Here is a 15,256-nt window from a genome sequence, read left to right as displayed (position 1 = left end):
TTCTATGATAATGTGCCAGTACAATGTAGTAGCAATATAAATACTTGTACCTATTGTTCTAGAGCAGCATGTGATAATTTTTGGAGAACTAAACAGTGCTGGTCTGAAAAACAAGAGTTAACACCAAGTCAAAGATCCATGGTCAGAACTGGAGAAGATAGTTTTAAAAAGTATACTAATAACCTGCTTTGTAACCATTATATTTGTGGCTAATCTAGCTGAGCTTCTGATCTATGGGAGACATGAAGTTCCAAGCCAACCCTCAAACTCTTAAAAGTAAAGACACTGGGGTGCCTTCCTTGTGATTCCATCTACGTGCTGCATCTGAAACAGTTCATTGAACATCCAGGATGGGATGTTAGAGTATCTACTTAGTGATGGTCACTTTCATGACACAAATGTTAGGTATCAATCCATGCTGAATGCTTCCTTATTACTGCTTGCTGTAGCTTTGGGCAGCTTCATAAGGAGTTGAGAACTAGTGGATATGGTATAGAACAAAAAAATTCTGACACAGTGAGGCCAAAATTGTGAGGTAAAATTGTAGAGGTCATTGTATGACTGGGTTAATAACAGTTAGCAGTTCAGAGAGAAAATGAATCAAAGTTGAGTAATGAAGGAACTTAGAGTGAGCACACCCATGGGAAGATGTAATTGGTGAAAAGATTGTAGGGCCCTGCCAGTAGGCCAGCTAGGCCAAAACAAGGGGAACAGGTGGATAATTATTAGCAATTTGTCCCATTCTGACACAGACTTTGTCATAGAATTTAATATAAAATCAGAAAGGCTGAAGCTTGTATGGAAGTCACCCAAATTTCTATATACTGTAGAAATTAAAATGCAGTTTGGATTATCATTTTTATAGAGCATGTCAGCATTCGCTGTAAGTTGTCCATCTCACTGTGATCTGCCTGGGACCTCCCGCATTGTTTCATCAAGGCACATTTAAACCAAAGCAGCTGCACTGCTTTCCAGGCGCAGCTTTCTGGACTCCATAGAATTCTCCAACTTCAGGTTACTCATTTTCTTTGCAAGTCTAAAAATATGCAGATCCTGGGAAACAGTATGCTGGAAACTGCTTCTGCAGCTACTTAACTTTCTCTTCAGCAGGCCTCCAAATTAGTAATATCACCTAGCTGAGCATTCACAAAAGGTGCACCTCAAGGTTACGCGCGCTTAGTGTCTACTTTCGATACACATGACAGTGCAGCTAATCACAGCTCCAAAGCCAAATATAAATTCACCAATGACTCCACTGAGGCTGGACAAAAGTCGCAGGTAGTGATAAGTCAGCACACAGGAACAAGACAGGACACCTCGTTGAGTGGGCCGGCACCAACCACTTTTTGCTTGACATCATTAAAACTGAAGGGAGGACTTCAGGAAGGAGGGTGGTGGCAAACATGCACTTGACATGGGGGGGGGGGGGGAGAGAGAATTACAGGAGTTAGCTTTAAATTTCACAATATTAACATTTTGGGTGACCTGTCTTGGACACAGCACATAAATGGAATCATAAGGATTGTCACCAAGTAGGTAAAGCTTCTACAGACCTACCGCCGAAAGTATCCTGGCTGGTTGTTTCATACAAACGTACAGAAATACAGGGAGTAATGGACACAGCCCAATACATCGTGGACACAGCCCAATACATCGTGGACACAGCCCAATACATCGTGGACACAGCCTCTCCCCCCAGGCCCCCACCAATGCCTGTTATATAAGGCACCTTTTTGAAAAGGCAACATCTACCATCTGGGCCATACCATCCTGCAGCTGCCACCAGGAAGGAATCCCACTTCAACCATGTAGTTCGTGAACCAACCAGCACAGCCCTAATCCCTGTATACTATGATCACTGATCGGTATGTACTAATGAGCTTATCTGTGGATTACTTTATTCTAACAGTGTTACTTCCTTTTAAAAAATAGGTATAATTTGCTTTGATTTGCTTACGAATGCTGATTATATAATGCTCGGTGCCTGTGGTGCTGCTGCAACTACCGTAAGTTTCTCGGTGCACTGTACCTTACATATGCAAATGAAAATGGTGGGCCACAAGCACTCACTTGTGCACTATATGACTGATTTCAACCCTGCTCTAATGGCTTACCCTGCCATCCCAGATTTGTGGTTTGACCTGTGGCCTACGGTCTCAAATTATACATGGAAAAATGAATGCTGTTATAATGGCTCAGCCACAAAAATAAATGTCTAAATTGACCTTCAATGGCAGAACAGCACATTCAAGGCTCCAGGTTTCTCTCTCAAGAATGGTGCGTAGACCCAGCAACAGAGTCAAGGCTATTATCTACGCATCTAAGAACAAAATAACTGTAAACAAGTAGATTTACCAACTGAAAAGTCTAGTGACTAATCAGCTAAGTATCTAACAACTGAGATGCATTTCCTATGAGAATTGCTTAATCCATGAGATTCTCAAGTTCCTTTCAATACAGATTTTTGATTTAGTTACTTTTGTCAATTTCAACCCCTGCATTTAAAAAAATGTTATCAAATAATCCACACAGCTCTATTTCCTATTCATTGTAAAAACTAACACACTTTTATGCCTTACAACTTATTAACAAAGTGGCCAAGAGCCTTCTCTGCATGCACACCTTCCATCATTTCCCCAGTTCAAACAATTGCCACCTGCAATCACACTTAAATGAGCAGTTCTTATTTAAGAATAATTTTATTTTTATTTGGAGATCAAGTGCAGAACAGGCCCTTCCAGAACCACACTGCTCCACAACCGGCCTATTCAGCCCTAGCCTAATCACAGGACAACTTACAATGATCAATTAACGTACTAACCAATACGCCTTTGAACTGTGGAGGAAAACCAGAACACCTGGAAGATTTCCGCACGCACAAGGGAATAACATACAAAATTTCTTACAAAGGACATCGGGACTGAACTCCGACGTCCCTAGAAGTAATAGCATCACACCAACTGCTACACTACCATGGCACCCCCATGAGTTACCGATAACTACCTTTGCAATTAGCATCCATTTTAATTTAATATATTAACATGAAGCAGACTTCTCAAATGTTAAAAGATTATTATAATTACAGTTTAAACATACGCTGATTAAATTAAATGACATAGTACATTAGTTGCATTATTTCATTAGCATTAAATGTGTTGATCATCATCTTGATTCTTCCCTAGTCTGGAGCACAGATCATCATTCCACATTTCCCAAGTACGTATTACCTATATTGCATAATTTATCACCACATGAAAGAGATCATTTATACCAAAAAGTGAAGCATTATGGTTTAGGAATCCATTTCATTATCCAACATATTAGAAAGGGCACTGTTGTTGCACTATAATTCAGAATCCACAAAGCTGATGCATCAATTTTTGTCTCCAATTAATCCTGTCATTGAGCTTCCTCTGAAGATAATAATTCAAAAAAATCCCAAGAAAACTTTACATGTTATTAAAGACAATTTCCCAAATCATTCAGTATGTAGGTGGGGGGGGGGGGGTAAAATTGTCTTCCCAGGTTATTAACACTGTAGTTGGCATTCAGAGATCCAGAGAACCAAATACAAAGGGACGGCCTGAAGTTTCAGACTGCTGGGGCCTTTGAGGATAGTCAGCAAAGGTCATTACAGCAATCCAAGCAAGTAGAATATTCCCTGCAAAATAATGTGACATGTGATGCTGCAATAAATGTTTCATTAGGTTGTCTCCACAAGTAGGAAAATTCACTAGAGCTCTTGTGAAGTAGGTCAAAAACTTAAACATTACTGAAACTGTACTCATCTTCTGTTTCGGAAGAAAAAATGCAGTTGGTTAGTAGATTCAATCCATTACCGGACTATTTAGAAATTTCAAAGGTTTAGCATCTGCCTCAATAGCTGATGTATCCCATACTTTCTCTAGCCTTCTTTCCCCCAGTACTAGTATTCCGCAACCCCTAAATTCAATGAAAAAGTCAAAATACTGTGTAACTCCAAAAACCTAAGCGTATCAAATTTATCAGAATACCCGAAGTCTGCATGCCAGCATATCACCTGCCGAAATCATTGAAAAGACTTACTACCTTCTGCTTCAGAGTTTTTAATTCCCCAATCCTGATAACCCTTTTTACAGGAACATATGGCAGCCTTTGTGATTTTTAGTGTACAAGTGCAATGTGAAGTTGCTTTTATGAAAACCCACTTCAATGCCAACAATGGATTAATTTTTAAAATATTTCATCCAACGTATTATTCACACAGCATACCAACAGTTACAAATTTTAATCTCAGTATCATTGGACCATTATTTATACAGCAACTGAAAGCCAAAACCACATTTCATTACTAAATTTCAGACTTTAGTATTATACCATGCTGCTCAACTCCTCTGCTAATCCCTCACAAAGACCAAAGTAGCAACTTTAAACACTTTAAAATTTGAACAAAAATTTATGAGCACCTGAGAGCCACAGAATAACAAAATTTGGCAAACATTTAAGATGCATTTCTAACAGGGAAATCATAGAAGTGTGCCAGTGACAAATAACTGAAAATGGACAAGGGAGAGCCAGTGGATGTAGTGTACCTGGACTTCCAGAAAGCTTTTGATAAAGTCCCACATAGGAGATTAGTGGACAAAATTAGGGCACATGGTACTGACATGGATTGAAAATTGGCTGGCTGAGAGGAAACGAAGAGTAGCGATTAACGGGTCCCTTTCGGAATGGCAGGCTGTGACCAGTGAGGTACCGCAAGGTTCGGTGTTGGGACCGCAGCTGTTTACAATATACATTAATGATTTAGATGAAGGGATTAAAAGTAACATTAGCAAATTTGCTGATGACACAAAGCTGGGTGGCAGTGTGAAATGTCAAGAGGATGTTATGAGAATGCAGGGTGACTTGGACAGGTTGGGTGAGTGGGCAAATGTATGGCAGATGCAGTTTAATGTGGATAAGTGAGGTTATCCACTTTGGTGGCAAGAAGAGGAAAGTAGATTACTATCTAAATGGAGTCAAGTTAGGAAAAGGGGAAGTACAACGAGATCTAGGTGTTCTTGTACATCAGTCAATGAAAGCAAGCATGCAGGTACAGCAGGCAGTGAAGAAAGCTAATGGCATGTTGGCCTTTATAACAAGAGGAATTGAGTATAGGAGTAAAGAGGTCCTTCTGCAGCTGTACAGGGCCCTGGTGAGACCCCACCTTGAGTATTGTGTGCAGTTTTGGTCTCCAAGTTTGAGGAAGGACATTCTTGCTATTGAGGGAGTGCAGCGAAGGTTCACAAGGTTAATTCCCGGAATGGCAGGACAGTCATATGTTGAAAGATTGGAGCAACTGGGCTTGTATACACTGGAATTTCGAAGGATGAGGGGGGATCTGATTTAAACATATAAGATTATTAAGGGATTGGACACACTGGAGGCAGGAAGCATGTTCCCGCTGATGGGTGAGTCCAGAACTAGAGGCCACAGTTTTAGAATCAGGGGTAGGCCATTTAGAACAGAGATGCAGAAAAACTTTTTCACCCAGAGAGTGGTGGATATGCGGAATGCTCTGCCCCAGAAGGCAGTGGAGGCCAAGTCTCTGGATGCATTCAAGAGAGAGTTAGATAGAGCTCTTATAGATAGCGGGGTCAAGGGATATGGGCAGAGGGCAGGAACGGGGGTACTGATTGTGTATGATCAGCCATGATCACAGTGAATGGTGGTGCTGGCTAGAAGGGCCTACTCCTGCACCTACTGTCTATTGTCTAAAGTCACAGATCTAACAAACAGAAAAAAAACCTTCACCATAGATGTTTGAACTCAAATATTCACCCAATACACCAATTTATCACCATCTCTCCATGTCAGGTTAACAGACTGTTTCCCGACATTTTTTTTTGCTGTAACTTTATGCAGAAATTCATTGGAATGTGTTTTTTGCATAAAAATTTATATCCAATGAACAAATTCAAGAATCATCAACAGTGCTTAAAAGTTTCTTTCCAAAGCAGTATTACTCAAGAATAGGGCAAATATAGTTGCTATTACACAAGCCCCTGGAAATAGAAACCATACTTGCACACTAATTCATGACCACAAGTAAACAACTTTTGGGTGGGAGGTGTGGACTGAACAGAAGGAATTGTTCTATATTAGGAGGAATTTGGTTTCAAAATTAACTGCACATGTCATATCAGTAATAAAAAGGGAATCCAACTGGTATAAATATATTCAATGACTAATTGAATCCACATTACTATCCGTTCACAACACAGTATTAACATACCAGATTTTAAACAGAAAAAAAATCTATAGTTCAAACCATTTCCTGCAGATTTAGAAGACTTGAACTCCTAAAATTCAGCTATACAATATTTCCTTCTATCTGCATTGCAGGGTGTAACAGTCTGCTCATTGTATCCATGTTCTGGAGAGTCCACACACTGTTACCTATCTGCCCTGTCCAGACTTCCTACAACAAACATTTCTGTTTTCAAGGTGGTTTAAAGTAGTTTAAATGCTAAATCCAAACATTGATGTTTGCTTTACATTCCTGCTAAATTTAAAAGAAACACATTAGCAACACAATAAGGATTAGAACTCCATCCTCTGCAGCAGGTTTGAAATAAAGATTATTACTTCACCATGCGTGAAAGCATAGTTCAAGCCTGCACCTCTAGGGTGGGAAATGACTGAAGTCAGTGAGAGCTTTTAAATCTATTTCTGTCCATGCATATTTATGAACAATTCCAGCAGAAAATTACATTTTCTGGCCCACATCTCTCAACCTTTGACAAGTTCTAGAGGCAAGTTAACAGTAATAGAAGAATTTCACAACTTTGGAGGTTTATAAGATGTGCTGAAATGGGTGCACACTTACCAGTAACCTGGTCCACAAGAATCCTTGAGGTAATTATACGTCCATATTGAGTGAAAAGCTGCTCCAGCTCTTTTTGAGACATTGTTTTTGGGAGCCCACTGACATATAAATTTGCATCTCTGATGGAAGCAGAACTGGGACGGGCATAAGAAACCTGAAAAAAAATCATTTTGAAATTTTCATGAACCAAGCAGTGTTTCAGCAAGTCTCAACATGCATGATTTTTCACAAAGGATAGAAAATAAATGCTAGAAATGCAGTGTGGTCAGTATCTTAGGGTAACCCCATGTAGCTTTTGTGTTAAAGAATAAAATTAGCTTTTGAAATGCTGGTCCAACCAATTTTTTTTCCAGTTTTTTTTGACTAACAGGTTCACAGCTGGTAACCACATTAAAAGAATAACATTATGTTCTATAAACTGAAGTATTATTGTTAGTCATGAAAAAGACAGCAGGAACCCCGTATGTCTAGAATCCACTGGCACTAGTAGATCTACTGTAAAAACAAAAATAAAATTAACCATTTAATTTAACTGAGCAAGAGTTAAAAATGATGCAAATGATCATAGGTACTATTTTAAAATGGATCAATATAAAAAGGTGCATTTTCTTTACTTCAATGCCAAAGCAATATTTTAGGTAATGGAAATAGCATCTTGTGAAGCCATGCATTTACATACACATATTAAATCATTGGCCATGATAATGTTCCAAGCTGCAGAATTTGATCAGCAGCAGTTTTTCTAGTAATGCGCATTGATCACCAGATACAAAGGAGACTGAGATTTATGGAACAAGGAATAGATAAGGATTAACACCCACTACAGCAATATAAACAGAACACTGGAAATGCTCAAGTCAGGCAGCATCTGCCGAGAGGAAAAATGTTTAAAAATGAGTCCATTCTGAAAGATTATGACATAAATTGTTAAGTTGCTCCCTATGGATCTGCTCTATCAGATTCTCCAGCCCTTTACCTCTTTCACTAATCAGCTTTCCAGCTCTTTATTTCACCCCTCCCTTGGTTTCACCTATCATCTGCGACCTTGAACTTCTTCCTCCCTCTCTTCTCCCCCCCCCCCCCCCTTACTGGTTTCTTTCTTTCCAGTCCTGATGAAGGTTCTCAGCCCAAAACGTCTATTATTTACTCTTTTCCATTGATCCAGCCTGGCCTGCTGAGTTCCTCCGACAGCGTGTGAATGTTGCTTTGGATTTCTGGCATCTGCAGATGCTCTTGTGTTTGCGTCCTTATGGATGTTGCCTGGTCTCTGCTTCTCATTTACAGCATTCAATTTGATTTCTGATTTAATTTTGGACATTGAAAAGCAAAGCAAACTTTTGTAACGAGAATTCAATGCTATCACAATAAAGTCACAGTAGCTTAGCAGAGGTCGGGGGAAGGGCAGAAGAAATTAATGAAGCATTCTACCACTTTAACACAGCAATTTAACACCAAATACAAGTTGTGAATGCAGAGTTGAGAGAAATGGTTCAAAAATTTGGTTTGCTGAATGGGATCAATGGATATGGAAGGCAACAATTTACAGCGTGCTGATCAAAATTAAACCGTAGATCCCTGCTTTATAGAATATGACAGCATAGAGCAATCAGTAGTTGGTGGATGCTTGAGGGCGTTAATGCTCGTGCCTGGACAGTGTTAGAAATTACAAATTGAAAGAGATACCTGCTACAAATCTGTATGAAGATGCTTGCTAAACAGTGGCACCAGGAATATGGGGCACACAGGTGTGCCATCAAATACCTTAAACCAGGGACAAGTGTTCTTATAATTAATTTAAATAATGTAATTAATTCACTTAGTTAAGAGATTAAATAGAGATTAGGGAACAGGTGATGTGCAATAACTGCAGAACACCATCTTAAGGAACTACACCTGCAGTAAGAGCCTTCAAGTGGAGGAACTTTGCTTGAGTTATTGAGCTCAGGTCAGCTCAGACATTGTGGTGCATTAGGGAAGAGACGCATCCCTTTTGTTAATAGATCTTTATGGGTTTTGATGCCTGCCTGATGCCAGGTTAAGGAAATCCAGTCAGCGCTGGGAGGAGAGAGAAGAGGCAGTAGAGGACAGGGAAAAGATAAAATTATTAGGGCTCATCGAGGAAACAGACAAGGTGCTGCAGAGAGGGCATGAACAAACAAGTTGAAAACAAAATAGATCAGGAGATTAGACTTAGAACGTGGCAGTGGTTAAGGAATAGCAAATATTTCAAAAATACTTTGGGAAACAATGCAATGGGAACTGCTCCAATAATGGTCAAATAACATTAGACTGCAGCCTGCTCAAAGTATTAGACTTTTAAAAATAAGTAACTGACAAAGAAAACAAGAACAAGCCACCAAAAAGCTGAGATTTGACAAATATGCAAAGATCAGAAAATTTAAAAATTGCTTCCTTAGAGGCTGAAACAAGAAAAACTGGGAACAGTTATGCAGTTCAGAATACCTAGCATAGTACACGACAATTAAAAATGGCAAGTCTAGCAATGTTGAGGTAATGAGCAGCGGAGAAATCCCAAATGGTCACTGACCCAAAATACATTTTCACATATACTGTGCAAATTTTAAATATCTGAAATACCTCAAAACAGTTACTGGATACAGTCAAAAATTTCCTGAACTTGATTAACTACCTTGTCTCTTAAATTCCAGGGTACAAGTCGTCAAAAGGACATCAGTGAGGGAGGAAGGAAGAGGAAACTAAAAGCATATTAATAAGACTCCATCTTGTCTAAAAACAATTTTCAATCAAGAAGCAACAGATATGGAACACTGGAGAAACTCAGGTCATTCAGTTAGAGTAAACAGTCAACGTTTCAATGAGACACCTTTCTTCAGGACTGGGTGGGTGGGTGGGGGGGGGGGGGGGGAAGAAGATGCCAGAATTAAAAAAAAGTGGGGGAAGGGTGGGAGAGGAGAAAATAAAAGAGGGGAAGGAGGCTAGCTAGAAGGTGATAGGAGAAGCCAGGTGGGTGGGAGAAGAGCTAAAGAAAGAATCTGAAAGAGGAGAGCAGATCATAGGAGAAAGAGAAGTTTGGGGGGGGGGGGGGGGGGGGGGAAGGAAATGAACCCGGGGTAAGTAACAGGCAGGCAAGAGGAAGTGAAAGGTCAGAGTTGGGAATTTGGGAATGGCGGGGGCAGGGAGAAGGGAGAAATTTGTTCATCGATATTCACGTCATCAGGTTGGAGGCTACTGAGACAGAATAGAAGGTGATGCTCCACCACCCTAATTGCGGTCTCATCATGGCACAAGTTGGATCAGGAATTGGAATTGGGTTAAAATGTTTGGCAATTGGGAAGTACCACTTGTGGCAGATGGTGCTCGACCTCTGGAGGTAATCAAGAATCTTTCCAACAGAAAGAAACAACAAAATAGTCATTGTTCAGTCCAATTGAACCAGAGGAGAAACACGTGCATCATGTGCAAAAAGTATGAATGGGTAAAACAGTAGAATGATAAAAATGGTTTTAATCATAAACAATGATAGTTGAACCCCAAACAGCAAATAAATGACAAATATTGAAAGAAATGAAAAGTAGGCTAATAAATTTAATAATTTGAGGCTAGCACTAAGATCCTACATATCCAAAATGGCCTTTGTTTCCTCCCAGTATCTCACTGGAATATTAGTGAGATTTCAGGGATTAAAAGCAGCAAAGTGCGTGCAGTTACTGACCAAGGATACTCTGACATCACCTCCCACACATATTGCCTCTGCCAGTGGCAAGGGTAGGTGCTTGCAAACACCACCACTTGCTGGTTCCACTCCAAATCATGCACTACTCAGATCTGGAAATAAAATTCTTGGTCCAAGCTCAACCAACAGTGCCTGGTTTCACAAGTAACAGCACTCCTCCATCTTAGAATGCAATAAATCTAACCTTGACAGCAATGCTCAGATCCTGAAAGATATCTAGTAGGAAACAAGCCTACCTTGACGATGCCAAATCTAAAAGTTTCTACTATATCCAATTTCAGATTATATTGAATAACATGGATGAGTCAAAATAAAGTGATTTACAGCTAGGAGATCGTTTGAGTGATCTAGTGCTTGGCTGGCTCCAAGAAGATTCCAGTAAGCATGTACTTGGATGGCTTTGATGTGAAGAAACTTCGAGATGGGGCACTAGCTAACGTTCAACTGCTTCGCCATTTAAAGCCTCGAGGAAGACTAAGACATCAAGGCAAATGCAGAAGGCGAGCGACAATTTCAGCACCAACTGCCTGCCTTTTGTTTGCTGAGTCTGAGTGCCTAATCACTGTGGCAGGTGGGAAGGCCTCTCTGCCTTGCGTGGTGTCCCCCACTTTTGATGAATGTTGGTGATAATGGAGGATAGTATCAGAATCAGACTGAGGTTTATCATCATCATGTGTCATTAAATTTGTTAACTTAGCAACATCAGTTCAATGCAATACATACAGAAAAAATAGTAATTACAGTTTATGTAAATTGATTAAAAATCGTGCAAAAACAGAAATATATATTAAAAAATGAGTTAGTGTTCATAGGTTCAATGTCCACTTAGGAATCTGATAGTAGAGGGGAAGAGTGTAGTTGTAATTGGGGATGGCATAGTCAGGGGAATAGACACATTTCTGTTAGAAGGATCAGTAGTCACAAAGTTTGTGTTGTCTGCCTAGTGTCTGCATTTGAGACATCTCATCTGAACTGCAGAGGAGTATGGAGTGGGAGGAGAAAGATCCAGCTGCCGTGGTCCATGTAGGTACGACACAAGAACGAAGAAAGAGGTTCCATTGAAGGAATTACAGCAGTCAGAGATTAAAGTGCAGAACCAAAAAGGTAATAATCTCAGGACTGTGACCTGAGCCACACGCAAATTAGCATGGGGTATAAGATTAGAGGGGTAAATAGGAGGTGAGTTTGAACTTTTGGGACATTGGCATCAGTTCTGGGGAAGGAGGGAGATGTTCCAATGGGATGGGCTCTGCCTAAATCATGCTGGGACCAGGGTACAACTAAATCGCACAACTAGGACTGGATGGGGCTTTAAACTAAATAGCAGGGAGGTACAGTATGATCATGAGTTTGCAAAAGGATAAAGTAAAAGGGAGGGAGAGTGCAAAGGATGTCACTGAAGTCTCCCGAATAAAGCACAAGACAAAAAATTTAGAAAGGGATAAGAATTTAACTTCAGGCAACATGGAGACAATTGACAAGGGCAGTGAATACATGACTGAAGGTGTTATATTTGAAAGCAGGCAGAATAAAAAAAATAAGGTAGGTAACCTTGCAATGCAGTTAGAACTTGGCAGATATGACATTGTGGGCAAGTCTTGGGTGAAGGAAGATCACAGCTGGGAGTTTAACATCCAAGGATACATATTGAGTCGAAGACAGGCAGCTGGGCGGAGTGGGTGGTGTAGCTCTGTTGGTAAAAAATGAAATCAAATCCATAGAAAGTAACACAAGATCAGAAGATGAGAATCCTTGTAGGCAGGGTTAAGAAACTTCAAGGACAAAAAGACCGAGATGGGAGTTAGATGCAGGCCTCCGAATTAGAAAGCAGGGTGTGGGATACAAATTACAACAGGAAACAAAGTACACGTGAAAAGAGCAATGTCAGTATGGTCAAGGGGGATTTCAAAATACAAGGAGAAAATAAAATCTGATATATTTTTTATTGCAGTTGAGTAAAGCTAACTACAGAGGCATGAGGGAGAAGTTGGCCAAAACTGATTGCAAGGGAACACCCAGCAGGGATGACGGCAGAACAGAAATGGCTGGGGTTTCTGGGAGTAACTCCAGGATCAGTTCTTCTCAAAGAAGCAACATTCTAAAAGGGGGGATGAGGCAATTTTAGCAGACAAGTTAAAGAGCATAAAAGCAAAAGGGAGGCCATACAATATAGCAAAACTTAGTGGGAAGCTAAATGATTAGGAAGATTAAAAAAAAACAGCAAGCAACTGATAAAGCATTAAGATAAAATATGAAGGTAATTGAGCTAATAACATAGAAGTCTTTTCTAGATATATAAAGAGTTATGGAAGCAAGAGTGGATATCAGATCACTAGAAAATGATGCAGGAGAGGTAGTATAAGGGAAACAAAGAAATAATGGACAAACTGAGTGAGTATTTTGTAGTGTTCACTGTGGAAGACACCAACAATATGCCAGAAATTCTAATTTTGGGGCCAGAAGCGAATGCAGTTACTATTAAGGTGGTGCTTGGGAAGCTGAAAGGTCTGAAGGTAGGTAAATCACCTGGACAGATCGACTACACACCAGAGTTCTGAAAGTAGCTGAAGAGATTGTGGAGGCATTAATAGTGATGATAGATTCTGGAATGGTCAAAGTAAATTTATTATCTAAACACATACGTCACCATACACAACCGAGATTCATTTTCTTGTGAGCATACTATACAGAACAAGCATAACAGAATCAATGAAACACTGCATCAACTTGTACATTTAATCAGCATGCAAAAGACAACTCTGCAAATTCAGAAAGAAACAGCGAAATAAATATGCAATAAATAGAGAACATGTGATGAAGAGCTCTTGAAAGTGAGTCCATTGGTAGCAGGAACATTTCAATGATTGGGCAAGTTGAGTGAAGTTATCCCCTTTGGTTCAAGAGCCCGAGTGGCGTGAGCCCTGAGGCTCCTGTACCTCCTTCCTGATGGCAGCAGTGAGAAGAAAGATTGTGCTGGGTGATGGGGTTCCCTGATGATTGACGCTGCATTGGTGCCCTTGAATGGAATTTGTAGTTGCTGACCCTCTCCACCTCTGATCATCCGATGAGGACTGGATCATGGACCTCCAGCTTCCTCCCCCTGATGTCAATAATTAGCTCCTTAGTCTTGCCAACTTGAATCTCCCTCCTATATGCTGTTTCCTTCACCACCACCTTTGATTGATTCAGCCTGTGATGTAAGCAAGCTTAAAAATGGCTTTGCCACCTGTGTATTTTGCTACACAGTTATTAAATGTAAAGCAAGAACAGCGGTGGATCTGTGCTGTGCTGATGGAGATTGCGGAGATGTTGCCAACTGAACTGACTGGGGTCAGCAAGTGCAGAAGCAGAGGATCCAATTACACAAGGAGGTATTGAGGCCAAGGTCTTGGAGCTTATTGAATAGTTTTGAGGGGTTAATAAAGAGCATTCTAATGTATGCAGCTTTGCTGTCCAGATTTTTCCATGGTTGAGTGAAGAGCCAATGAGATAGCATCTGCTGTGGACCTGTTGCTCCAGTGGGCAAATTGGAATCGATCCAAATCATTTTTCAGGCAGGAATTGGTAGGTTTCATCATCAACCACAAGACAATTCAACACTGTGGATGTAAGTGCTACTGGACGAGGCAGGTTACATGTTGTTCCTGGGCACTGGTACCTCAGACTGCTGAAGTGAGAGATTAAAGACCTCAATGAATGGTCCCAGAAGACTGGGAAATTACAAATGTAGCTCTCTTTGAGAAGGGAGACAAAAGACAGCAAGTTATAGGCCAGATAGCCTGACTTCACTGGTTGGAAAGATGTTAAGAGTCCATTATTAATGATGAGGCTCCTGAGTACCTGGAGGAACATGATAAAACAGGACAAAGCCAACATTGTTTCCTGAAGGGGAAATCTAGTCTGACAAATTTGTTGAAATGCTTTGAGGAAATAGCAGGTAGGAGAAAAACAAAGGATAGTCAACAAGTGTTGCTTACTTTTGAGTTTCAGAAGGTCTTTGACAAAATGTTGCATACGAGGCTGCTAAAGAAAAGCCTATGCTATTACAGGAAAAGTACTAGCATGAACATAAGTTGGCTTGCTGGCAGAAGGCAAAGAACGAGAATAAAGGAGGACTTCTCTGCCTGGCTGCTGTTGACCAAGGGTGCTACTCACAGGACAGTGTTGGGACCACTATTTTCACATTAATGACCTAAGATGATGGAATTAATGGCTTTGTGACCAGGTTTGCGGATGATGCAAAGACAGGTGGAGGGACAGGCAGTTTTGAGGAAGCAGGGAATCTGCAGAAGGACTTAGAGAGATTAGGAGAATGAGCGAGGAAGTGACAGAATAAAGAATAGGGAAGTGCATGGTCATGCACTTGGGAGAAGGAATAAAGACATGGATTACTTTCTAAATAGGGAGAAAATTCAAAACTCAGAGGTGCAAAGGGACTTTGAGTCCTTGTGTAGGATTCCTTTAAGGTTAACTTGCAGGTTGAGTTGGTATAAGGAAAGCAAATGCAATGTTAGCATTTATTTCGCGAAGACTAGAATACAAAAGCAAGGATGCAATATTGAGGCTTTATAAGGTATTGGTCAGATCGCACTTGGGAGTATTGAGAGCAGTTTTGGGCAACTTACTTAAGAAAGGATGGAGAGAGTTCAGAGGAGGTTCATGAGAATGATTCTGGGAATGCAAGGCTTATT

At 40.4% G+C, this 15,256-nt stretch overlaps 1 protein-coding gene across 5 annotated transcripts in view; it reads right to left on the bottom strand.

Moving 5' to 3' along the window:
- elavl2 (ELAV like neuron-specific RNA binding protein 2) overlaps positions 1–15,256 on the bottom strand; it is an 85,081-nt gene that overhangs the window by 16,722 nt on the left and 53,103 nt on the right. For 4 of the 5 annotated variants that reach the window (XM_073072602.1, XM_073072593.1, XM_073072611.1 and 1 more), the window contains one exon: positions 6,851–7,004. In XM_073072602.1, coding sequence (XP_072928703.1) covers positions 6,851–7,004 — 154 coding nt within the window. Of the gene's footprint in view, positions 1–6,850; positions 7,005–12,116; positions 12,243–15,256 lie in introns of those variants that run through there. The other variant, XM_073072630.1, reaches the window with a different exon arrangement.

Source organism: Hemitrygon akajei, chromosome 2 (assembly GCF_048418815.1).
Source record: "Hemitrygon akajei chromosome 2, sHemAka1.3, whole genome shotgun sequence".
Lineage (NCBI taxonomy): Eukaryota > Metazoa > Chordata > Chondrichthyes > Myliobatiformes > Dasyatidae > Hemitrygon > Hemitrygon akajei.
This window is presented reverse-complemented; position numbering and strand designations above follow the sequence as displayed.